At 45.2% G+C, this 26,853-nt stretch overlaps 4 protein-coding genes across 5 annotated transcripts; all 4 read right to left on the bottom strand.

The window, feature by feature from the left end:
* Positions 1–1,351: 1,351 nt before the first annotated feature.
* On the bottom strand, positions 1,352–3,929 carry LOC138801515 (E3 ubiquitin/ISG15 ligase TRIM25-like). Its single transcript, XM_069984425.1, has one exon. The coding sequence runs from the start codon at positions 3,904–3,906 to the stop codon at positions 2,185–2,187; it is 1,722 nt and encodes a 573-aa protein (XP_069840526.1). The 5' UTR covers positions 3,907–3,929; the 3' UTR covers positions 1,352–2,184.
* A 2,370-nt stretch (positions 3,930–6,299) lies between these two features.
* LOC138801520 (E3 ubiquitin/ISG15 ligase TRIM25-like) lies at positions 6,300–10,574 on the bottom strand. Of its 2 annotated transcripts, XM_069984432.1 has the most exons (2): positions 8,552–10,574; positions 6,300–6,516 (listed from the first exon to the last, which is right to left on the bottom strand). In XM_069984432.1, exons 1-2 carry the CDS (start codon positions 9,963–9,965, stop codon positions 6,344–6,346), a joined length of 1,587 nt encoding a protein of 528 aa, XP_069840533.1. In that variant the 5' UTR covers positions 9,966–10,574; the 3' UTR covers positions 6,300–6,343. The 2 variants fall into 2 exon arrangements, with proteins under 2 accessions (XP_069840533.1, XP_069840532.1); XM_069984431.1 differs by lacking the exon at positions 6,300–6,516 and having other exon boundaries at positions 7,331–10,573.
* A 6,861-nt stretch (positions 10,575–17,435) lies between these two features.
* LOC138801513 (E3 ubiquitin/ISG15 ligase TRIM25-like) lies at positions 17,436–20,015 on the bottom strand. Its single transcript, XM_069984424.1, has one exon. The coding sequence runs from the start codon at positions 19,979–19,981 to the stop codon at positions 18,260–18,262; it is 1,722 nt and encodes a 573-aa protein (XP_069840525.1). The 5' UTR covers positions 19,982–20,015; the 3' UTR covers positions 17,436–18,259.
* A 2,216-nt stretch (positions 20,016–22,231) lies between these two features.
* Positions 22,232–25,712, bottom strand: LOC138801517 (E3 ubiquitin/ISG15 ligase TRIM25-like). The gene has a single exon (XM_069984427.1). It carries the CDS (start codon positions 25,675–25,677, stop codon positions 23,977–23,979), a length of 1,701 nt encoding a protein of 566 aa, XP_069840528.1. The 5' UTR covers positions 25,678–25,712; the 3' UTR covers positions 22,232–23,976.
* Between the last annotated feature and the right edge of the window lie 1,141 nt (positions 25,713–26,853).

Here is a 26,853-nt window from a genome sequence, read left to right as displayed (position 1 = left end):
AATGCAGGGGACATTATAAATATGTGGGGGACAATGCAGGGGACATTATAAATATGTGGGGGACAATGCAGGGGGACTTTATTACTACATTTGGGGCAATGCAGGGGACATCATAAGTATATGGGGGACAGTGCAGGGGACATTATTATAAGTGTATAGGGGACAGTTCAAGAGGCACATTATTACTATATGGGGGATAATGCAGGGGACACATTATTACTATATGGGGACAATGCAGGAGGCCCATTATTACTATATGGGGGATAATGCAGGGGACATTATAAATATATGGGGGACATTATTATTACTATATGGGGCAATGCAGGGGGACTTTATTACTATATGAGGACATAGCAGGGGACATTATTACTATAAGGAGGTACAGCAGGGGACATTATTACTACATGGAGGTACAGCAGCAGGGGACATTATTACTATATGGAAGTACAGCAGGGGATCCTACATACAGGGGACAATCCACACACCTACTGACTTTTGTGCACCAAACAGGCCATAATGCAATTATTACAGATTGGGACCCTATAGGTAGGAAAAGGGAAGGAAGATGCTGGATAAGTGCGGAGCCTAAGATGTTTGTCTGGCAGGTTCAGATGAATTACAGCTGCAAGAAGTCGACATGGTGGTCCAGGCCAGATGGAGAGGAAAAGGAAAGTGACGCCTCAGATCAAAGAAGACGTCACCTGTGAGTCACTGAATTAGATTTTTGTATTCAGTAGAGCATTATCTGGTAGGGGTGCAACACTGTTCTATGCAGTAATACACACCACTGCTTCTTCCTAGTAACCCGAATTATGATAAAAGCCCCCCTTCTTTCCCCAGAACTGGTCCGGGGGGGGGGGGGGGGGGGGCGCTTTTATCGACATTCGCCCTGTTGCCAAAAAGCCTTAGAAACTGCCCTGTGTATATGCCTGGGGCTTGTGTCCCCATCAGCTGAAATTCACATTCCAAACGGGTGTCAGGTCAAGGAGATCAGCTCAAAATCCCTACTACAAGCATTACATTAAAGGCTGAAGATGCCAGGCCTCATCCTGGGAAGCGCAATGACTCTCTCTCCCGCCTGTCGCTCTGCATGTATATGGGGCTGTATTCTGGACGATGGGCAGGAGATTTTCAGACTTGTGTCTCTCATGTGAATATGGCTCTTGTTAGCAGGGGAGGGGGCTGCACTCTCCATTGTTCTTCATTAGAGACATAGAACAGCTGCACACACACAGCACCCCCCCCCCCCCATTCTAGTAATTCCTGGGGTCTCCACAGTTGCCTCTCATTTATCACCCATCCCTTCCTGTACTTCGGAAAGGAGCGACTAGAAATATGAAGACGAATCTCGTAATGCAAATTACATCTGTTTTAGTTTATTAACATTGGCAATATATGATTACAAATCACAACTAATACGTCCATGGCTTGGTGCTATCAACTCCACTCTACAACTCCAACACCGGATTATCTCAAAGTGATCTATAGAGAAGAACCACAAGACCCATCGTGACCAGTGTGAACCCCACAGGACCGGGACTGTCTGCTGCCTCCTGATGGGGACATGACAATGAAATGTATCCTGCAGCTTTACTGATCCCTGATCTACCAATATTATGTAAATAATTTTCATTGTCATTGTTTGGTTGTAGAAATGGGTCAAAGGGGTACTAACTCTCATTAAGGAGAGTTCGTCATAAAGACATATGGAGATTTACAGATCATTCTTCTCCATTGAGAATTCTGGGAAGAAGGATATGCAGAATAGCTCTCACACCTCTAGATGAAAAGAGGTGAAGGGACATCTCTTTGCTGAAGAGGTGTGAGAGCTATTTTGCATATCCTTCTTCCCTGGATGTATAAATAGAATCGGACATTACTATTCCCTATTACACGGATCTCATGGAAGCAGCGAAGAGGACATGGATGTTTCTATGGTGAAAGATCTGCTGGAGAACTACAAGAACCAGGGGAGCAGAATGTCACTTAAATACACTTTCTGTCCTCTCTGCACAACTTTACCCCAAAACCTGGATGTGTAAGTGACGTACAGGGTGACCGCCATCCCCATATATAAACGTTCCTGACATTAAGGGGCTTTTTCTTAGTCTTTACACTTCACACTTACAAATGTAACTTTGAAAACATATGGAAAAGTTCAATGGGTAAGAATACTTCAAGACCTCAGCCTATTGTAACTGAGGCTCCTCGCTCAACATAGAGGATAACATGGAGGGGTTCAGTGAAGGAGGCGGTGAGGGTGTGTAAGTGTCTGATGGGGTCACACAGCTCATAGAAGGACAGACGCCCGGCCTCATAGTCTAAGAAGACTCCAAGTGTTGGACATATTGGCTTTACATTAAGGCTTTTTCTGACTGAGTTGTGAAATGTACCACATATATCATCACGCATAAAGAAACACCAAGATTTATCATTAGATATAATACCAGACTGTCGTCCTTCCTTCTCTATACTGGGATAGGACACTCCAATGCCACATGCTCCTATCTGGTCCCACTCCACCTCCCAGTAATGTCTTCCTGAGGAGAAGCCACATCTGCTTAACACCTGGGTGTGATTCAGGAACCTTCCTGGTAATTCTGGTCTCTCCTGTTCTTCTTCTGTTCTTGTTGCCATTTTCAGATCTTCTGATACCTTCACATATACATGAGCAGTGTCCTCATCCAGCAATATGTCTGGAACCTGGAACCCGAGCTGTGATGTTACATTGGTGACAATATCCCTCATAGATCGGTGTAAGGTCAGTGAGATAACAACCTCATCCAGATCATCAGTCGTCTCATGAAGGTCACAGACTGGAGCTTCTGTTGCTCCTACCATACTCTTATCGATACAGGCTGCTCTTTGGTCTGATTGCTGTAGCACAGGTTTTGGGTCAGTCCTCTTATCCTGAACTTTGGTACCAACTGTATAAACACCAGAATCAACCTGAGACTTTACCTTTCCACCATCCTCCCCTGTGTCCCCACCATCTCCATGATCACATACTGTAATGTCCGGTTCCTGTAAGACTCTTATTGGGTCAGTGACCTGGCACATCTCCTCCAGGTGACGCATCTTCCTGGACAGCTCGTCCTCCTCTATTTCCAGCTTCTTGATCAGATCAGATATCTGGGACACAATCTTCTCCTCCTGCCTGGAGATCTCGCTCAGCGCTTTCTTTTCATCCATTTCCAGTTGCTCCTTAATGGCCATAAATAACTTACTGACGTTCTCCCTCTTAACGGAGGCTTTCTCCTGGATATTCCTTTTGCGATCATGTAGATTCTGGACTCTTGTCTGAATTTTAGCTTTTTGAGGGTTCAGGTCATCCAGATTTTTCCTCAGTTTCTTCTTCTTCTCCTCAGAGGCCGCATCTAGAAGTTCCACCTGGTGTCCCCTGTGCTCCCCAACCAGACAGCAAGACACACACAGACAAGCCGCATCCTGAGGGCAGTAAAACTCCAGAACCTTCTTGTGGATGGGACATTTTTTGTTGCCAAAGGAGCCGGTGGGTTTTGCTAATATATGATCCACCATCTTGTTGTGGGCTGTCAGGTGGTCGTCACATAGAGAGTTCTCACACTGCAGACAGGACTTCACAGCCGGGACAGGAGACTTTGTACAGTAAGTGCAGAAGATTCTGGTCTCCTCCATATCAGGCTGAGTAGATAAGAAACGCTCCACTATATTACCCAGCTTCCTGTTCTTCTCCAGGGCCGGACGCTCGGGATATTCTGCTCTGCAGTCAGGACAGGAGTAACCTCCAGCCCCGTCCTGTGTATCCAGCACCTGAACAATACACGAGCGGCAGAAGTTGTGTCCACATCTCAGGGATACGGGATCTGTATAGAGGCTCAGGCAGATGGAGCAGTCCAGCTCTTCCCTCAGCTCAGCAGACGCCATTGTAGTAAGGAAGAGCAGGAAGCGAAAGCTAAAAAGTTTCTTTACATAAGAGGCGGAGAGATTGTGCAGAAGAATTAACCCCTGCAGGGGATGTACTAATGGGGGAAGGTGATTCTTTTTGGTGAAAATGGTCTGAGTGTATCATTTCTCTTTGCAGGCAATTCAGCCATTGATGGTATTGTAATAACACTCAGCACCCTATGTTTACATAATCTTGGTACATTGCACTTTATGATATATGGATTGAGCCACCTGGAATCCCACTGATTGATTAACTCTTTGTCTCCCCCTTTTTTTGTGCAATGTAACTTATTTGGAGGTATAATTGGTTATGATCCCCTGCACCCGGTTTTTAAATGTCCTTTGTGTATATGTTGTTTTTATGGGATTTTTTTGGATTTATGAATTAATAAAGAATTATTGTTTTGGCTATACAGATTTTGTTACAATTATTTCATTTAAATATTTCAAGGGTTTCTTTTTTGTTGGTTGTGCATGGTATCCTGATAACCCTTTCTGTGCTGCTGTATGTATTAAGGTCTTCATACACTTTAGACCAGACGTGTCAAACGTGTTACAAAACTACAATTCCCATCATGCCTGGACAGCCAAAGCTTTTTAGACACGTCTGGTCTAAAGTGCATTAAGACCTGTATGGAGACAGAGAGTCCAGCCCAGCAGCCAGGGGGTGACAGAGAGTCCAGCATAGCAGTCGGAGGGCGAGAGTCCAGCATAGCAGCCGGGGGGCGACAGAGTCCAGCATAGCAGCCAGGGGGCGACAGAGTCCAGCATAGCAGCCGGGGGGCGACAGAGAGTCCAGCCCAGCAGCCAGGGAGTGGCAGAGAGTCCAGCCCAGCAGTCAGGGGACAGCAGAGAGTCCAGTCCAGCAGCCACAGAACATCCTAGAAAATACAAGTCTAAGGGCCCTATTACACGGGACGATTATCGTGCGAAAAATCATTAAATCGTTCGAATTTAAACGATAATTGTTCTGTGTAATTGCAGGCAACAATCGCAAAATCGTTAGTATGTCGTTGATCGTTGATTTAGATCTGAACCTAAAATTATAGTTATTCGTTCGCTGTAATTCCATGTTCGTTCGCTTAAGTTCCATGTTTTTTCACTAATCGTTCAGTGTAATTGCACATTGTCCATTGTTTTTCTGGGATCAGAAGGAATAAACAATCATAGTAACGATCGCAATAACGATCATAGTAACCCTATGGGGGACCCTAAGGGGGATATTTATGAAGGGTCCAGCAGGGGTGTAGGCCAGGGAGGAGGTGCAGATTAGCCCCAATGGGCGGGCAGGGGGGGCTTGGCAGGGAGGAGGTGTGTCCTCCTCCCACGCCTGGAAGCAGGTGTACATTTGCTACACCAGGTGCAGGTTTGGGCGCCTGGCCGGCTGCATTCACCAAGAGGCTAGCGCCTCCTAGTGAACTTAATTTAATTTAAGAAATAAAAATATGATGTAGGTATGAAGGGAATGAATGTGAGTATGAGGGGTATGAATGTGGGTATGAGGGGAATGAATGTGGGTATGAGGGGTATGAATGTGGGTATGAGGGGTATGAATGTGGGTATGAGGGGTATGAATGTGGGTATGAGGGGAATGAATGTGGGTATGAGGGGTATGAATGTGGGTATGAGGGGAATGAATGTGGGTATGAGGGGTATGAATGTGGGTATGAGGGGAATGAATGTGGGTATGAGGGGTATGAATGTGGGTATGAGGGGAATGAATGTGGGTATGAGGGGTATGAGGGGTATGAATGTGGGTATGAGGGGTATGAATGTGGGTATGAGGGGTATGAATGTGGGTATGACATCTCGTTACTCTAGTGACTCCCAGCTGATGTATAGCCGCAGGGTTTTTGGACAAAAAAATGCAATAAAGTTTTACAAGCAGAAAAACCAAGTCATTTGTATATTATATAGCACATAAAATGATGATTGTGCAGCTGTCAGTATGATGACACTAGCATCTTGTTGTATAAGTGGTCGTATTAAGAAAAATAATAACTAATGAAATGTCATCATTTCACCAAAATATCAACTCATCCCGGCAGCCGGCACTGAGACCTCCGAGTGTGATAGAAAAAATCTGCTTCTAGTGACGTCTTATCAGGATCCCAGAGCCGGAGATAGAATGAACTAGACCAGGGGGGTCAAACTCAGGCCCTTCAGCTGCTGCAAAACTACAACTCCCATCATGCCTGGACAGCCAAAGCTTTAGCCAACTAAGGACACACAGGACCCCCGCTCTAGTGATCACTGGGGTCCCAGCAGCCGCCTCTCATTTATCACTTATCATCTTCTTGTGGATCATCAGAGTGTCTCATAGCGGTGTCAGGAGGAAGGAAATGTGGAGACAAAATGAATTGGAGTAAAAGATATCTGTATTTATTTTTTAACATTGGAAAATTCAATTGAAAAATCACAACCGAAACACTACAACTCCCATCATGCTACACAATCTTGGTGATTTAGGACATAACCTACACGGCTCGCTGTTATCAGCCTCTGTACTGCTGAGCTCAGCTCCACTCCACAGCTCCGGCAGCAGATTCTTCCCAGTGCAAACATCGGAAAAGACGCAGGAGACGGAGACTGATGGAAAATAGAGCAAAACCCGTAATAAGTCTTGCACAGATTTTTATGAAGTCACAAAATCTTATTAGCCAAAAAAATAAAATAAAATGGTGCAAACGCAATGATAAGTGTCCCAGATGTGTTTAGACTTTTAAGATTTTCATCAGTAGCTTCTCCCTTATCTCAGCAGACAAAGCTGAATCCCCAATTACACACTATGCACAATAACATGAGACACCACTAACATGTACAAACATACATGATTGACATAGACACTGACTGACTGAAACTGACACACTCAGACACTGACACACAGCAGTTACAGCTCAGTCTTCTCCCCCTTCCTCTCTGTCAGGCTGCTCTCCACACTGTAAGGTTGAGGACCTTTAAGTCATGTGGTCAGGTCCTTATCCCTTTTCTCTCTCTGTGCAGGTCCTGCTCCATCTCCTGTGTCTTCTGATGTTCAGTTCTCACCCTGCACTACCGTGAGCAGGCTGAACATGAGAAACCCGGGCCCCTCTCCCTCTCTGGGCCCCTAGAGAATCTGTGGGGCCCGGCACTTGCCCAGGTAAGCCTTGTACTGACGCCGACCCTGCCATGGGGGTATAATATGTCCTGAGGGGGTATGAATTGGCCTAGGCCACAATATACACCGGGGTATAATCTGGACTGGGGGTCTACTCTGGCCTGTTACACCGGGACTGTCTGCTGCCACCTGATGGGGACACAACAATGTGACGTATCCTGCACAATACTGATCCCTGATCTTCCAGCTCCATGTAAATAATCTATAATGTAATTTTGGATGTAGAAACAGAATCTGACCGTACAATTTTTTTCATGTGGGTTATGAAACTATTTTATTTTATACATTTTTTTTTTACTAGTATTTACACACCAGAATAAAGGGTCTTTACATACGAAAAGCAATAATTTCATGACAGAGGCGAGGATATCAGAAAGTACGGCTGGAGAATTACAAGAATCAGGGGAGCAGAATGGTATATAAACCCACTTCCTGTCCTCTGCTCAACATTACCCCCATAACCTGCATGTGTAAGTGACGTACAGGATGACCGCCATCCCCAAGACATCCTAACCATGGAACACAACTACTACTGCATTATGAATACTTTTTGACTCTAAACATTTTTATAACATTCAGATCAAGGATAAGCGTATTTCATTTTATGTATAAAGCATTACAGGAGTTAAAGGTGAACTCCGGGCAAAATGTATTTTGGAATGTGTTATAACATAAGCAAAGTTAGACAAATTCCTAATGTACGCTAATTATGGGAGATGCACATATAGTGCTACTTCCCTCACTTTAGTAGATCAGACAGGCTTCAATTTCTGTAAAAAAAAAAAAAAAAAAAAGGTGACATCACGATCACGATTTTACATGTAATTTCTACATATACTGCTGGACCCTTCACGTATAGACAGGGTCGTGATGTCACTGTTTATTTTTTTAGAGAAAATGAAGCCTGTCTGATCTACTTAAGAGAGGGAAGTAGCAGTATATGTGCATTTGCCATAACTAGTGTATATAATGAATGTGTCTAACTTTGCTTATGTAATAACATATTAAAAAATAAATCTTGGCCGGAGCTGTCCTTTATTGGCACAAAATTAGTACAATCACCTATTTTCTTACCCGAAGCCCAAAACAACAAGACAAGTCCACCTATTGGTTGTATGAGAGGCTCCTGCCAATACATCTCTATATGCGTGCATAATGTACCTAACCAGAAATAACAGCGTCCTAATACTGTGCAGCGGCCTCAGCTTCTTATTGTAACAGACGCTTCCTTATCAATATAGGAGATAACATGGAGGGGTTCAGAGAAGGAGGCGGTGAAGGTGTGTAAGTGTCTGATGGGGTCACACAGCTCATAGAAGGACAGACGCCCGGCCTCATAGTCTAAGAAGACTCCAAAAGATGGACATGTTGGTGTTACATTAAGAGTTGAAATAACTGAGTTATGTAATGCTATACATATTGAATCACACATAATCATACACCAAGATTTATCATTATATGTAATACCAGACTGCTCTCCTCTCTTCTCTATACTGGGATAGGACACCCCAATGCCACATCTTCCTATCTGGTTCCATTCTACCTCCCAGTAATGTCTTCCTGAGGAGAAGCCACATCTGCTTAGAACCTGGGTGTATATCAGAAACCTTCCTGGTGATTCTGGTCTATTCTGTAGTTGTGCTGTTCTTGTTGCTGTTTTCAGATCTTCAGATACCTTCACATATACATGAGCAGTGTCCTCATCCAGCAATATGTCTGGAACCTGGAACCCGAGCTGTGATGTTACATTGGTGACAATATCCCTCATAGATCGGTGTAAGGTCAGTGAGATCACAACCTCATCCAGATCATCAACCATGTCATATTCTGCAGCTTCTTCTTCTTCATCTTCCACCATATTGTTATCATAGGCCTCTCCTTGTTCTGATTCTTGGTCAGTTACAGGGTCAGCTTCAGAATCATTCTCAGACTTGATCTCTCCACCATCTTCCCCTGTGTCCTCACCACCTCCATGATCACATACTGTAATGTCCGGTTCCTGTAAGAGTCTTATTGGGTCAGTGACCTGGCACATCTCCTCCAGGTGATGCATCTTCCTGGACAGCTTGTCCTCCTCTATTTCCAGCTTCTTGATCAGATCAGATATCTGGGACACAATCTCCTCCTCCTGCCTGGAGATCTCGCTCAGCGCTTTCTTTTCAGCCTTTTCCAGTTGCTTCTTAATGTCCATAAATAACTTACTGACGTTCTTCCTCTTACCGGAGACTTTCTTCTTGATATTCTTTTTATAATCATACAGTTTCTGGACTCTTGTATGTATGGCCGCATTTTCATGGTTTAGTTCATCCAGATATTTCCTCAGTTTCTTCTTCTTCTCCTCAGAAGCTTCATCTAGAAGTTCCACCTGGTGTCCCCTGTGCTTTCCCACCAGACAGCAAGACACACACAGACAAGCCGCATCCTGAGGGCAGTAATACTCCAGAACCTTCTTGTGGATGGGACATTTTTTGTTGTCAAAAGAGTAGGTGGGTTCTGTTAGTATATGATCCATGGTCTTGTTGTGGGCTGTCAGGTGGTCGTCACATAGAGAGATCTCACACTGCAGACAGGACTTCACAGCCGGGACAGGAGACTTTGTACAGTAAGTGCAGAAGATTCTGGTCTCCTCCATATTAGGCTGAGTAGATAAGAAACGCTCCACTATATTACCCAGCTTCCTGTTCTTCTCCAGGGCCGGACGCTCGGGATATTCTGCTCTGCAGTCAGGACAGGAGTAACCTCCAGCCCCGTCCTGTGTATCCAGCACCTGAACAATACACGAGCGGCAGAAGTTGTGTCCACATCTCAGGGATACGGGATCTGTATAGAGGCTCAGGCAGATGGAGCAGTTCAGCTCGTCCCTCAGCTCAGCTGATGCCATTGTAATGAGGAAGAGCGGGAATAGAAAACTAAGAGGGCGGAGCGTTCCAGCAGAGGAATTAACCCCTGCAGCTCAGTGACTGTGTTCACTGCTGATTCACAGGAAGAAGGATAAGGATAAAAAGCAACAAGGCTTTTGTATAGGATTACTATTGTACAAGTTATACTGTCTCCTCCTGTTCACAGCAGAGAATCCACCACCAGTACAAGGAAGGAGGAGGCTGGAATGTAGTTGCCAGAAGAAAGTCTTGAGGACCTTTTATGACATCATGCCCATGTGACCAGTCTCCTGTGTGGGAGGAGCTATCTCCCTCTGCTTTTTATGAGGCAGCAATATAGTGAGTGCAGTGTATACAATCAGCAGGAGGTAAGCCACATTGTGTGTGCAGTAGTGGATTATAATAGGTCCTTTTTGGGCGGTAGCCCGGGGCCCTGAGCTCCTGTGGGGCCCATAGTCACCCAAACACACTTATACTTTCAGTGGAGTATTGTCCCTGGATATAGTTTTGAAATGATTTGCAAATAATTGCTCCTTTTTTACCTCGATTTTGCACAGATCAGGGCAGCAGTACAGTGGGGTAGGGGGGCCCAGGATTGGTAGCGTTAATCCGCCCCTCTGTGTGTGTATGTATGTGTGTACTGTTATGTGATGTTCTGCAGGGTGAGGGGTGTGTGGGTGCACTGTTATGTGATGCTCTGCAGGATCAGGGGTGTTGTGTGTTTGTCAGTGATCATCACTGCCGAGGTGCAGGCAAGGAGGAGGGGAGGTGGTAAGTCAGGGCCGGTGGGGTGTGGCTTACAAAAGGGGTGTGGCCACAATTTAGGCCAGGTGGGGCTGCAAACATCACTGTTTCATTCCGGAGGGGTCTCTGATCATCATTGTGCTGAGGTCTGGTGGGGGGGGGGGGATGCTGGACTGCTGCACTGGGGCTGTCTCTAAATAGAAACCACACACTTAAAAAACCCACCTACACTGCCATCTCCTGGTAATCAGAAGAATTACTGGCAATAAAGTATTTATTGGATTCACATCATAATCGCTGTAGTAATATTATAGATAGTAATAGTAGCTCATCTGCAGCCTGAGTCAGTATATATAGATGCCAAGTAGTGCTGTTTTAAATATAACATGTTTTGGCACGCTTGGGTGCCTTTGTCAAGAGGTGTTGGGATTAAATGGCGGTACTGGGAGCTTTCTGTCTGACGGCTCATCAGAATGCGCTGCCAGTCAGGAAACTGCACAATTGAACCAATCATTGCTCGCTCTATGAGGGTCAGGGAGAAAGACTATCAATAGTAGGAATGAACACATTCACCAATGGCAAGCCGCAAAGTGACGGGACACCAAATTAGTCACCGAAGATCACATGGGATGGATCGTGGAGTACCTGATACGGCGCCCCGTAAACTCGCGGGCTCTTACCCATGTGGTGGCTGTACTTTTTGTAAGCACATGCCTAAGAAAAAAAATCTTCACAAATCCGGTTGATGGACACGAGATACGTAACTATATCAATTGCCTAACTACGGGGTTTATCTATATCCTTTCATGTATGTGCCCCAAATATAACATAGGTAAAACAATCCAACCCCTGCGGAGAAGGATATGTAAGCACCTCAGTATTATAAACACAGACACCCCCATTACTAAACGTGATAGAACACCATGGTGGTTCCACCACCCACCGACCTGGCATTTTGGGGCGTTCCACAACTGAAACTGGGTCCTCGTAGAGGGAATTTGGATCGTAGGCTTCTGCAAGAGGAAGCAAAGTGGATCCATGGTTTGAAAAGTCTTAGTCCCACTGGTTTAAAATGAGGGTTTTAATCTTGTAGCATTCACATAGTTTATTTTTTCCCTGATGTAAACCTGCCGTGGATTCTCCCCGTTTCTCTGTTACGTCTTTTATTTTCTAATATTTCTATGGTCATGAGATCTTAAAGCGTAACTGTAATTTCAGGCTCATTTTTCTGAAAACAATAAATATCTATAGTACAAGCGACTTTAAGAAACTCTGTAATAGGTTTTATTTACCAAAAGAGTTTCCTTCTGTAGTGAAAAAGCAGTTTTCCTAGCTCCCCCTTCACATCAGAAGAAGCAGGATTTCTGTGTCCATTATGTGGCTGTGGAGAGGGGAGGGGCTGAGAGGAGTGAGTGAGCACGGAGCAGTCCTGCACAGCACAACACCCTGCAATCTTCTCTCAGCAAGTTCCTAGATAAGAACTGAGCCCTGAATCCAGCGTTTTAGGTGCCCAGACAGTCTACAAACAGCTGACCTTCATGTCACCTCTTCCTGCTCCCTCATCTCCCTCGGCCCCTCCCCCCTCCATAGGATATAATAGACACAGCAGGCTTCTCTGTAACGAAGATGTGTTTGCCTGATAATGCACAGATAAGAAGTGAGGAGGGGGGGGGGAGGCTTGGAAATTGCTTTTAAAGTACAGAAAGAGGCTTTTTTGACTTATAAAACCTATTATAGAGTTTCTTAAAAATCGCTTATACTACTGATTTCTGCAAAAAAAAAAAAAAATGACAGTTACGCTTTAATACTTGTAATACTGACTCAGTTATAATGTTACATAGAAACATGCGCCTATTGATCAGCTTCTGTATATAATCACTTTATTTACTAGTATTTCTTCTAACTATTCTTGCATAAAGACATTTCTATGCACTGGGAATCTTCCCTTTTGAATACATACAACGTGATGCCTCGATCCTCATCACTTCATGCGCAGTGCTTCGTCTCCGGACACTATCTTTTGGTGCAGCTCTTGCTGCGCATCTACGTCATTGTGTCTCCCCCGGTGGCTTTGCGCATGTCCGGGGGGAATCCCCGGATCACTGATGGGGGCAGCCTCCAGGACATCTTTACTGGGCACCGTACCGTGTACTCCACAATCTTTCTTATGTGATCTTCTGTGGCTAATCCTGTATCCCGTGAATTTGCCTCTTGCCATTGGTGAATGTGTTCATTCCTACTATTGATAGTCTTTCCTCCTGACGTTCATAGAGGTTATGTGCACACTACGGAATCCCAGCGGAACACCCACCGCAGATTCCCCCTCACCCCCTCTGGCGGACATGTGCATTTCCGCTGGTCCCATAGGCTTCATTCTATGGTTTAGTCCAGCAAAGTCCGAAAGGCAATCACCTGGCACAACCTCTAAGAGCAATCTAGCCCAATGAAGTGTGGCTTACACACAAAACAATTGTCGCTAGCTACTTGGTGCACGCGTCAGTCCTCCCTTACCCTCCATGTTTCAAGTGTGACGTTCTAATAAAGAAGAAATTTCTGCAAGTGGGTGAGTTGCCACGGTTTTCCTTTTTCTTACCTTTTGTGCAGCACTTTATTCTATTGTTTGCCAGATTCTGCCGTCCACCTGAAGAATTAACCCACTCTTTCTTCAGGCGGATGGCAGAATCTGGCAAACAATAGAATAAAGCCTATGGGACCAGCGGAGATGTGCGCGTCCACCAGTGTCCATGAGCAGGGGCGAGCTGTGGAATCCGTGGCAATTGATAGGCCGGGATTCCATAGTGTGCACATACCCTGAGCTAGCAATGATTGGTTCAATAGTGCAGTTTCCTCTGGCTGGCAGGGCATTCTTATGCCCTCCGCCTCTTGACAAAGGCACCCAAGCATGCCAAAAGATGTATATTTTAATCAGCACTATCAGGCATCTATATATACTGACTCAGGCTACAGCTGAGACACTATTACTATCTATAATATTACTACAACAGCGATTATCACCAGTAGATGGCAGTGTAGGTGTGTTTTTTTTTTAATGTGTGGTTTCTATTTAGTTTGTATTTTAACTTTTGTCACTTTTTTGATTTAATTAATAAAATTACTCTTAGTACTCCCGAGGTTATTGGGAAATTTAGGGTATTTTGGGCTGTCAGCAGGCAGCTCTTGGTTTATGTGTTCTGGACAGAAAAAGCCACAGTCTGGTCCCTGGGGGGGTTAACTTAATGCTCTGTGGGCTAGACTGTGGTCTTTAGGGGGGTTGGGAGGGGGTCCAGGGGGTGACAGTCTGGTCCCCAGAGGGTTGGGGGCGGTATTTTTTGAATAAAACATTTTTTTCTTCAATTGTGGCTTGTGTTATTTTATAAATTTACAGGCTTAGTAGTGGAAACTGTCTGATATACGGCACCAATTACTAAGTTGGGGCTTAGTGTTCCTGTCACAACCGATCAGTTAAGCTAGTTGGGAGAGATGCGTACTACCAGGTACTTCTCCCCCTCTAACAGCCACATAGACTTACGTGGCATGTGTATATTAATTTCTCTTCTTATCAACTCATGTCAGCATGGGACGGGGCTTTAAGAGGCCAAAATGGAGGAAACATGGAAGGGGGAGCGAGGATACAAATGTGCAGTCTAATAAGCTGCAGATGTCTATACAACTAACTGGCTGTAGGACCTTTGAGGATATCCAGAGCTTGTGATCAGTCACATGTGTGGGAGGAGTCATTCTCTAGGCCGTGCTGTTGGAGTGTTTTAGACTTTTCTCTCTGTTCATTATAATTATACACCAAGAGGCTGCTATTACTATGTAGGGATATTGATAGGGGCATTGGGGACACTATTGATAAGTTGTCATGGATGTCTGGAACCATGCAGTGTTTCTCAATTCCAGTCCTCAAGATCCACCAACAGGTCATGTTTTGCGCATATCCCATAGAACGAGTGTGGCAGTTACGGGTGCACTGACTATAATTATATCACCTGTGAAATCCTCAAAACATAACCTGTCGGTGGGTCTTGAGGACTGGAGTTGAGAAATGATAGAGAACAGAAAAGTGAATTAATTTATTTAGAGAAGATGCCCCTTGTTATCACTGGATGTAACTGCACTGTACACACTTATTATGTAAAAGCTGGTATGTCACCATTATAAGGTGACTGCACTACTAAGAGGTTAGTACCATACATAGAGCTCAACCATTAAACCTAACTTTTTTAAAAATATGTTCATAGCATTATCTTGGGATTGGGAGTTGGGGGAGTTGTATATGCAGGGCCGTTTCTAGGGCCGGGCGGGCCGGGCCACCGCACGGGGCGCCAAGAGCCAGGGGGCGCCCGGCGGTGCCCGACGGCACCCGGCCCCCGCACACTCACATCATTGTTGCCCCCCCGCCAGCATTCACTGTGAGTGCTGTGAGCAGGAGCCCGGTTTCCCTGCAGCCCCCGCCCGCGGAAACTGAAGTGCCGCGCCGCCGCAGCTGATGTAAATACAGAGACTTCTGATGCAGGCTTCCTGCATCGGAAGTTCACTGTCTCAGCCTCGCAGCGCCCTCACTCCTCTCCTACTTGGCTCAGATGTGACGTCATGTCCAGAGCCATGGAGAGAGTGCGGACGCCGCGGGGCTGGACCAGGGGACTTCTGATGACAGGTAGCCTGCACCGGAAGTCTCTGTACTTGGAAATAGCGGCTCCAGGAGGAGAGACTGCGGGGGAGCGTTGTGATAGGTGAGTATCCTATGGGGGGATACAATGTGGGGGCTACAAAGAGGGACTATACTACGTGGGACTATACAATGTTGGAGCTACAAAGGGGGGTTATACTATGTGGAGGACAATGCTGGGGACATTATAAATATGTAGGTGACAATGCAGGGGACATTATAAATATATGGGGGCAATGCAGGGGACATTATAAATATGTGGGGGACAATGCAGGAGACATTATAAATATATGGGGGCAATGCAGGGGACATTATAAATATGTGGGGGACAATGCAGGGGACATTATAAATATGTGGGGGACAATGCAGGGGACATTATAAATATGTGGGGGACAATGCAGGGGACATTATAAATATGTGGGGGACAATGCAGGAGACATTATAAATATGTGGGGGACAATGCAGGGGACATTATAAATATGTGGGGGACAATGCAGGAGACATTATAAATATATGGGGGCAATGCAGGGGACATTATAAATATGTGGGGGACAATGCAGGAGACATTATAAATATATGGGGGCAATGCAGGGGACATTATAAATATGTGGGGGACAATGCAGGGGACATTATAAATATGTGGGGGACAATGCAGGGGACATTATAAATATGTGGGGGACAATGCAGGGGACATTATAAATATGTGGGGGACAATGCAGGGGACATTATAAATATGTGGGGAACAATGCAGGGGGACTTTATTACTACATTTGGGGCAATGCAGGGGACATCATAAGTATATGGGGGACAGTGCAGGGGACATTATTATAAGTGTATAGGGGACAGTTCAAGAGGCACATTATTACTATATGGGGGATAATGCAGGGGACACATTATTACTATATGGGGGATAATGCATGGGACACATTATTACTATATGGGGACAATGCAGGAGGCCCATTATTACTATATGGGGGATAATGCAGGGGACATTATAAATATATGGGGGACATTATTATTACTATATGGGGCAATGCAGGGGGACTTTATTACTATATGAGGACATAGCAGGGGACATTATTACTATAAGGAGGTACAGCAGGGGACATTATTACTACATGGAGGTACAGCAGCAGGGGACATTATTACTATATGGAAGTACAGCAGGGGATCCTACATACAGGGGACAATCCACACACCTACTGACTTTTGTGCACCAAACAGGCCATAATGCAATTATTACAGATTGGGACCCTATAGGTAGGAAAAGGGAAGGAAGATGCTGGATAAGTGCGGAGCCTAAGATGTTTGTCTGGCAGGTTCAGATGAATTACAGCTGCAAGAAGTCGTCATGGTGGTCCAGGCCAGATGGAGAGGAAAAGGAAAGTGACGCCTCAGATCAAAGAAGACGTCACCTGTGAGTCACTGAATTAGATTTTTGTATTCAGTAGAGCATTATCTGGTAGGGGTGCAACACTGTTCTATGCAGTAATACACACCACTGCTTCTTCCTAGTAACCCGAATTATGATAAAAGCCCCCCTTCTTTCCCCAGAACTGGTCCGGGGGGGAGGCGCTTTTATCGACATTCGCCCTGTTGCCAAAAAGCCTTAGAAACTGCCCTGTGTATATGCCTGGGGCTTGTGTCCCCATCAGCTGAAATTCACATTCCAAACGGGTGTCAGGTCAAGGAGATCAGCTCAAAATCCCTACTACAAGCATTACATTAAAGGCTGAAGATGCCAGGCCTCATCCTGGGAAGCGCAATGACTCTCTCTCCCGCCTGTCGCTCTGCATGTATATGGGGCTGTATTCTGGACGATGGGCAGGAGATTTTCAGACTTGTGTCTCTCATGTGAATATGGCTCTTGTTAGCAGGGGAGGGGGCTGCACTCTCCATTGTTCTTCATTAGAGACATAGAAACAGCTGCACACACACACCCCCCCCCCTCCCCCATTCTAGTAATTCCTGGGGTCTCCACAGTTGCCCCTCATTTATCACCCATCCCTTCCTGTACTTCGGAAAGGAGCGACTAGAAATATGAAGACGAATCTCGTAATGCAAATTACATCTGTTTTAGTTTATTAACATTGGCAATATATGATTACAAATCACAACTAATACGTCCATGGCTTGGTGTTATCAACTCCACTCTACAACTCCAACACCGGATTATCTCAAAGTGATCTATAGAGAAGAACCACAAGACCCATCGTGACCAGTGTGAACCCCACAGGACCGGGACTGTCTGCTGCCTCCTGATGGGGACATGACAATGAAATGTATCCTGCAGCTTTACTGATCCCTGATCTACCAATATTATGTAAATAATTTTCATTGTCATTGTTTGGTTGTAGAAATGGGTCAAAGGGGTACTAACTCTCATTAAGGAGAGTTCGTCATAAAGACATATGGAGATTTACAGATCATTCTTCTCCATTGAGAATTCTGGGAAGAAGGATATGCATCACACCTCTAGATGAAAAGAGGTGAAGGGACATCTCTTTGCTGAAGAGGTGTGAGAGCTATTTTGCATATCCTTCTTCCCTGGATGTATAAATAGAATCGGACATTACTATTCCCTATTACACGGATCTCATGGAAGCAGCGAAGAGGACATGGATGTTTCTATGGTGAAAGATCTGCTGGAGAACTACAAGAACCAGGGGAGCAGAATGTCACTTAAATACACTTTCTGTCCTCTCTGCACAACTTTACCCCAAAACCTGGATGTGTAAGTGACGTACAGGGTGACCGCCATCCCCATATATAAACGTTCCTGACATTAAGGGGCTTTTTCTTAGTCTTTACACTTCACACTTACAAATGTAACTTTGAAAACATATGGAAAAGTTCAATGGGTAAGAATACTTCAAGACCTCAGCCTATTGTAACTGAGGCTCCTCGCTCAACATAGAGGATAACATGGAGGGGTTCAGTGAAGGAGGCGGTGAGGGTGTGTAAGTGTCTGATGGGGTCACACAGCTCATAGAAGGACAGACGCCCGGCCTCATAGTCTAAGAAGACTCCAAGTGTTGGACATATTGGCTGTACATTAAGGCTTTTTCTGACTGAGTTGTGAAATGTACCACATATATCATCACGCATAAAGAAACACCAAGATTTATCATTAGATATAATACCAGACTGTCGTCCTTCCTTCTCTATACTGGGATAGGACACTCCAATGCCACATGCTCCTATCTGGTCCCACTCTACCTCCCAGTAACGTCTTCCTGAGGAGAAGCCACATCTGCTTAACACCTGGGTGTGATTCAGGAACCTTCCTGGTAATTCTGGCCTCTCCTGTTCTTCTTCTGTTCTTGTTGCCATTTTCAGATCTTCTGATACCTTCACATATACAAAAGCAGTGTCCTCATCCAGCAATATGTCTGGGACCTGGAACCCGAGCTGTGATGTTACATTGGTGACAATATCCCTCATAGATCGGTGTAAGGTCAGTGAGATCACAACCTCATCCAGATCATCAGTCGTCTCATGAAGGTCACAGACTGGAGCTTCTGTTGCTCCTACCATACTCTTATCGATACAGGCTGCTCCTTGGTCTGATTGCTGTAGGACAGGTTTTGGGTCAGTCCTCTTATCCTGAACTTTGGTACCATCTGTATAAACACCAGAATCAACCTGAGACTTTACCTTTCCACCATCCTCCCCTGTGTCCTCGCCATCTACATGATCACATACTGTAATGTCCGGTTCCTGTAAGACTCTTATTGGGTCAGTGACCTGGCACATCTCCTCCAGGTAACGCATCTTCCTGGACAGTTCGTCCTCCGTTATTTTCAGTTTCTTGATCAGATCAGATATCTGGGACACAATCTCCTCCTCCTGCCTGGAGATCTCGCTCAGCGCTTTCTTTTCATCCATTTCCAGTTGCTCCTTAATGGCCATAAATAACTTACTGACGTTCTCCCTCTTAACGGAGGCTTTCTCCTGGATATTCCTCTTGCGATCATGTAGATTCTGGACTCTTGTCTGAATTTTAGCTTTTTGAGGGTTCAGGTCATCCAGATATTTCCTCAGTTTCTTCTTCTTCTCCTCAGAAGCTTCATCTAGAAGTTCCACCTGGTGTCCCCTGTGCTCCCCAACCAGACAGCAAGACACACACAGACAAGCCGCATCCTGAGGGCAGTAATACTCCAGAACCTTCTTGTGGATGGGACATTTTTTGTTGCCAAAGGAGCCGGTGGGTTTTGCTAATATATGATCCACCATCTTGTTGTGGGCTGTCAGGTGGTCGTCACATAGAGAGTTCTCACACTGCAGACAGGACTTCACAGCCGGGACAGGAGACTTTGTACAGTAAGTGCAGAAGATTCTGGTCTCCTCCATATCAGGCTGAGTAGATAAGAAACGCTCCACTATATTACCCAGCTTCCTGTTCTTCTCCAGGGCCGGACGCTCGGGATATTCTGCTCTGCAGTCAGGACAGGAGTAACCTCCAGCCCCGTCCTGTGTATCCAGCACCTGAACAATACACGAGCGGCAGAAGTTGTGTCCACATCTCAGGGATACGGGATCTGTATAGAGGCTCAGGCAGATGGAGCAGTCCAGCTCGTCCCTCAGCTCAGCAGACGCCATTGTAGTAAGGAAGAGCAGGAAGCGAAACCTAAAAAGTTTCTTTACATAAGAGGCGGAGAGATTGTGCAGAAGAATTAACCCCTGCAGGGGATGTACTAATGGGGGAAGGTGATTCTTTTTGGTGAAAATGGTCTGAGTGTATCATTTCTCTTTGCAGGCAATTCAGCCATTGATGGTATTGTAATAACACTCAGCACCCTATGTTTACATAATCTTGGTACATTGCACTTTATGATATATGGATTGAGCCACCTGGAATCCCACTGATTGATTAACTCTTTGTCTCCCCCTTTTTTTGTGCAATGTAACTTATTTGGAGGTATAATTGGTTATGATCCCCTGCACCCGGTTTTTAAATGTCCTTTGTGTATATGTTGTTTTTATGGGATTTTTTTGGATTTATGAATTAATAAAGAATTATTGTTTTGGCTATACAGATTTTGTTACAATTATTTCATTTAAATATTTCAAGGGTTTCTTTTTTGTTGGTTGTGCATGGTATCCTGATAACCCTTTCTGTGCTGCTGTATGTATTAAGGTCTTCATACACTTTAGACCAGACGTGTCAAACGTGTTACAAAACTACAATTCCCATCATGCCTGGACAGCCAAAGCTTTTTAGACACGTCTGGTCTAAAGTGCATTAAGACCTGTATGGAGACAGAGAGTCCAGCCCAGCAGCCAGGGGGTGACAGAGAGTCCAGCATAGCAGTCGGAGGGCGAGAGTCCAGCATAGCAGCCGGGGGGGCGACAGAGTCCAGCATAGCAGCCGGGGGGCGACAGAGTCCAGCATAGCAGCCGGGGGGTGATAGAGAGTCCAGCATAGCAGCCGGGGGGCGACAGAGAGTCCAGCCCAGCAGTCAGGGGACAGCAGAGAGTCCAGCCCAGCATCCGGGGGGCGACAGAGTCCAGCCCAGCAGCCACAGAACATCCTAGAAAATACAAGTCTAAGGGCCCTATTACACGGGACGATTATCGTGCGAAAAATCATTAAATCGTTCGAATTTAAACGATAATTGTTCTGTGTAATTGCAGGCAACAATCGCAAAATCGTTAGTATGTCGTTGATCGTTGATTTAGATCTGAACCTAAAATTATCGTTAATCGTTCGCTGTAATTCCATGTTCATTCGCTTAAGTTCCATGTTTTTTCACTAATTGTTCAGTGTAATTGCACATTGTCCATTTCTGGGATCAGAAGGAATAAACAATCATAGTAACGATCACAATAACGATCATAGTAACCCTATGGGGGACCCTAAGGGGGATATTTAGGAAGGGTCCAGCAGGGGTGTAGGCCAGGGAGGAGGTGCAGATTAGCCCCAATGGGCGGGCAGGGGGGGCTTGGCAGGGAGGAGGTGTGTCCTCCTCCCACGCCTGGAAGCAGGTGTACATTTGCTACACCAGGCGCAGGTTTGGGCGCCTGGCCGGCTGCATTCACCAAGAGGCTAGCGCCTCCTAGTGAACTTAATTTAATTTAAGAAATAAAAATATGATGTAGGTATGAAGGGAATGAATGTGGGTATGAGGGGAATGAATGTGGGTATGAGGGGAATGAATGTGGGTATGAGGGGTATGAATGTGGGTATGAGGGGTATGAATGTGGGTATGAGGGGAATGAATGTGGGTATGAGGGGTATGAATGTGGGTATGACATCGCGTTACTCTAGTGACTCCCAGCTCATGTATAGCCGCAGGGTTTTTGGACAAAAAAATGCAATAAAGTTTTACAAGCAGAAAAACCAAGTCATTTGTATATTATATAGCACATAAAATGATGATTGTGCAGCTGTCAGTATGATGACACTAGCATCTTGTTGTATAAGTGGTCGTATTAAGAAAAATAATAACTAATGAAATGTCATCATTTCACCAAAATATCAACTCATCCCGGCAGCCGGCACTGAGACCTCCGAGTGTGATAGAGAAGATCTGCTTCTAGTGACGTCTTATCAGGATCCCAGAGCCGGAGATAGAATGAACTAGACCAGGGGGGTCAAACTCAGGCCCTTCAGCTGCTGCGAAACTACAACTCCCATCATGCCTGGACAGCCAAAGCTTTAGCCAACTAAGGACACACAGGACCCCCGCTCTAGTGATCACTGGGGTCCCAGCAGCCGCCTCTCATTTATCACTTATCATCTTCTTGTGGATCATCAGAGTGTCTCATAGCGGTGTCAGGAGGAAGGAAATGTGGAGACAAAATGAATTGGAGTAAAAGATATCTGTATTTATTTTTTAACATTGGAAAATTCAATTGAAAAATCACAACCGAAACACTACAACTCCCATCATGCTACACAATCTTGGTAATTTAGGACATAACCTACACGGCTCGCTGTTATCAGCCTCTGTACTGCTGAGCTCAGCTCCACTCCACAGCTCCGGCAGCAGATTCTTCCCAGTGCAAACATCGGAAAAGACGCAGGAGACGGAGACTGATGGAAAATAGAGCAAAACCCATAATAAGTCTTGCACAGATTTTTATGAAGTCACAAAATCTTATTAGCCAAAAAAATAAAATAAAATGGTGCAAACGCAATGATAAGTGTCCCAGATGTGTTTAGACTTTTAAGATTTTCATCAGTAGCTTCTCCCTTATCTCAGCAGACAAAGCTGAATCCCCAATTACACACTATGCACAATAACATGAGACACCACTAACATGTACAAACATACATGATTGACATAGACACTGACTGACTGAAACTGACACACTCAGACACTGACACACAGCAGTTACAGCTCAGTCTTCTCCCCCTTCCTCTCTGTCAGGCTGCTCTCCACACTGTAAGGTTGAGGACCTTTAAGTCATGTGGTCAGGTCCTTATCCCTTTTCTCTCTCTGTGCAGGTCCTGCTCCATCTCCTGTGTCTTCTGATGTTCAGTTCTCACCCTGCACTACCGTGAGCAGGCTGAACATGAGAAACCCGGGCCCCTCTCCCTCTCTGGGCCCCTAGAGAATCTGTGGGGCCTGGCACTTGCCCAGGTAAGCCTTGTACTGACGCCGACCCTGCCATGGGGGTATAATATGTCCTGAGGGGGTATGAATTGGCCTAGGCCACAATATACACCGGGGTATAATCTGGACTGGGGGTCTACTCTGGCCTGTTACACCGGGACTGTCTGCTGCCACCTGATGGGGACACAACAATGTGACGTATCCTGCACAATACTGATCCCTGATCTTCCAGCTCCATGTAAATAATCTTTAATGTAATTTTGGATGTAGAAACAGAATCTGACCGTACAATTTTTTTCATGTGGGTTATGAAACTATTTTATTTTATACATTTTTTTTTTACTAGTATTTACACACCAGAATAAAGGGTCTTTACATACGAAAAGCAATAATTTCATGACAGAGGAGAGGATATCAGAGAAAGTACGGCTGGAGAATTACAAGAATCAGGGGAGCAGAATGGTATATAAACCCACTTCCTGTCCTCTGCTCAACATTACCCCCATAACCTGCATGTGTAAGTGACGTACAGGATGACCGCCATCCCCAAGACATCCTAACCATGGAACACAACTAATACTGCATTATGAATACTTTTTGACTCTAAACATTTTTATAACATTCAGATCAAGGATAAGCGTATTTCATTTTATGTATAAAGCATTACAGGAGTTAAAGGTGAACTCCGGGCAAAATGTATTTTGGGATGTGTTATAACATAAGCAAAGTTAGACAAATTCCTAATGTACGCTAATTATGGGAGATGCACATATAGTGCTACTTCCCTCACTTTAGTAGATCAGACAGGCTTCAATTTCTGTAAAAAAAAAAAAAAAAAAAGGTGACATCACGATCACGATTTTACATGTAATTTCTACATATACTGCTGGACCCTTCACGTATAGACAGGGTCGTGATGTCACTGTTTATTTTTTTAGAGAAAATGAAGCCTGTCTGATCTACTTAAGAGAGGGAAGTAGCAGTATATGTGCATTTGCCATAACTAGTGTATATAATGAATGTGTCTAACTTTGCTTATGTAATAACATACATTGTAACAGACGCTTCATGATCAATAAAGAAGATAACATGGAGGGGTTCAGAGAAGGAGGCGGTGAAGGTGTGTAAGTGTCTGATGGGGTCACACAGCTCATAGAAGGACAGACGCCCGGACTCATAGTCTAAGAAAACGCCAAGTGTTGGACATATTGGCTTTACATTAAGGATTGAAATGACTGAGTTGTGTGATGCTATAAATCCTGAATCACGCATAATAATACACCAAGATTTATCATTATCTCCAATACCAGACTGCTCTCCTCTCTTCTCTACACTGGGATAGGACATTCCAACATCACATCTTCCAAACTGGTTCCATTCTACCTCCCAGTAATGTCTTCCTGAGGAGAAGCCACATCTGCTTAGAAGCTGGGGGTAACTCAGGAACCTTCCTGGTGATTTTGGTCTCTTCTGTAGTTGTGCTGTTCTTGTTGCTGTTTTCAGATCTTCAGATACCTTCACATATCCATGAGCAGTGTCCTCATCCAGCAATATGTCTGGAACATGGAACCCGAGCTGTGATGTTACATTGATGACAATATCCCTCATAGATCGGTGTAAGATCAGTAAGATCACAACCTCATCCAAATCATCAACCATGTCATATTCTTCAGCTTCTTCTTTATCTTCCACCATATTGTTATCACAGGTCTTTCCTTGTTCTGATTCTTGGTCAGTTACTGGGGCAGCTTCATTATCTTGAATTTCAGGGTCAGACTCATTCTCAGACTTGATCTTTCCACCATCTCGCCCTGTGTCCTCACCACCTCCATGATCACATACTGTAATGTCCGGTTCCTGTAAGAGTCTTATTGGGTCAGTGACATGACACATCTCCTCCAAGTGACGCATCTTCCTGGACAGCTCGTCCTCCTCTATTTCCAGTTTCTTGATGAGATCAGATATCTGGGACACAATCTTCTCCTCCTGCCTGGAGATCTCACTCAGCGCTTTCTTTTCAGCCATTTCCAGTTGCTTGTTAATGTCCATAAACAACTTACTGACGTTCTTCCTCTTATCGGAGGCTTTCTCCTGGATATTCCTCTGATGATCATACAGATTCTGGAGTCTGGTCTGAAATTCAGCTTTTTGGCACTTTATTTCCTCCAGATCTTTCCTCAGTTTCTTCACCTTCTCCTCAAAGGCATTGTCTATTAGTTCCACTATATGTCCCCTGTGTTCCCCAACCAGACAAAAACCACACAGACAAGCCGCATCCTGAGGGCAGTAATACTCCAGAACCTTCTTGTGAATGGAACATTTTTTGTTGCCAAAATAGTTGGTGGGTTCTGTTAATATATGATTCATGGTCTTGTTGTGGGCTGTCAGGTGGTCGCCACATAGAGAGTTCTCACAGTGCAGACAGGACTTCACAGCCGGGACAGGAGACTTTGTACAGTAAGTGCAGAAGATTCTGGTCTCCTCCATGTCAGGGTAAGTAGATAAGAAACGCTCCACTATATTACCCAGCTTCCTGTTCTTCTCTAGGGCCGGACGCTCGGGATATTCTGCTCTGCAGTCAGGACAGGAGTAACCTCCAGACCCGTCCTGTGTATCCAGCACCTGAACAATACACGAGCGGCAGAAGTTGTGTCCACATCTCAGGGATACGGGATCTGTATAGAGGCTCAGGCAGATGGAGCAGTCCAGCTCGTCCCTCAGCTCAGCAGACGCCATTTTAGTAGAAAGAGCAGGAATCGAAAGCTAAAAGTTAGTTTACAAAGGAAGGCGGAGAGATTGTGCGGGGGAGAATCAACCCCTGCAGCTCAGTGACTGTGTTCACTGCTTGTAAGAGAATGATAAAAACAAACAAACAGGGTCTGGTGTAGGATTACTGATGTAGAAGTTGTAGTGCCTCCTCCTTGTAGCAGAGAAAATCCACCCCAAGTACAGGGAGGGAAAGGAAGCCGAGCGCCCACAAAGCTGACACAGTGACAAATGTTGGGGTTTGATGTGAGCCTTAATTTCTTCTATTCCGATGAGGATCATCAGAAAGTATAGATTGCTGTCGTTGGTCAGTTATGGGACTATTTATGTCTCCCGAAATGCAAGTAATATATTAACTCAGCTCCCAATGTCAACTGAAGTAATTCAATCTAAAGTGCCCCGTGCAGGGGCGCAACTAGAAAGGGCTGTGCCCCATAACAAACTTTTGATTGGCCCCCCCCATCCCAATGTAGGTAATCCCCCGATTATTTAGCTCCAGTAGGTAGCCTATGTTAGGCATCTCCCCCCCCCCCCCAGTAGATAGGCATACTTCCTAGTGTCCCCTGTGGTAGGCATCGCCCCCCTCCCCCGCAGATAGTGTCCTCCAAAATAGGCATCTCCTATAGTATCCCCCCCCCCAGGTACTTAGTGACCCCCATCCCCATTGTAGGTGTCAGGAAAGGGGAGGCAGGGACAAGACAAGACAGTGAGCCCTGATGCTGAACCCACTAACTGCCATGGACAGCGGCCATGGACAACCACGAAGACGTTCCGTGTACTAGATACGTGCACACAGAAGAAGACAGACAAACAAACACAATAGCGGATAGTCAAACAAGCAAGGTCAGAACCAAACAAGCAGCATAGTCCAAAATCAGGTTACAATCGGATAGTCAAAAAGTCAAGCAAGAGGTCAGGTAACAAAGTCGAGCAAGCAAAGGCATTAGGTACGGGGATCGCAGAATTAGACAGGGGGAGCTGGGATCAGGGTATGAACCTAAATAGCCAAAGCTGGGACACTGCCTCAGCTTTGTTTTATGTTGACCCAGAGCCCGGTCCGGATCCCCATTGGACCGGTGCTCTGATCTTCCAGGTTGCAGACAGGCAAAGAAACCCGTCAATCACACAGACAACACAGCTGCATAA

Source organism: Dendropsophus ebraccatus, chromosome 9 (genome assembly GCF_027789765.1).
Source record: "Dendropsophus ebraccatus isolate aDenEbr1 chromosome 9, aDenEbr1.pat, whole genome shotgun sequence".
In the NCBI taxonomy this organism is placed as follows: Eukaryota; Metazoa; Chordata; class Amphibia; order Anura; family Hylidae; genus Dendropsophus; species Dendropsophus ebraccatus.
This window is presented reverse-complemented; position numbering and strand designations above follow the sequence as displayed.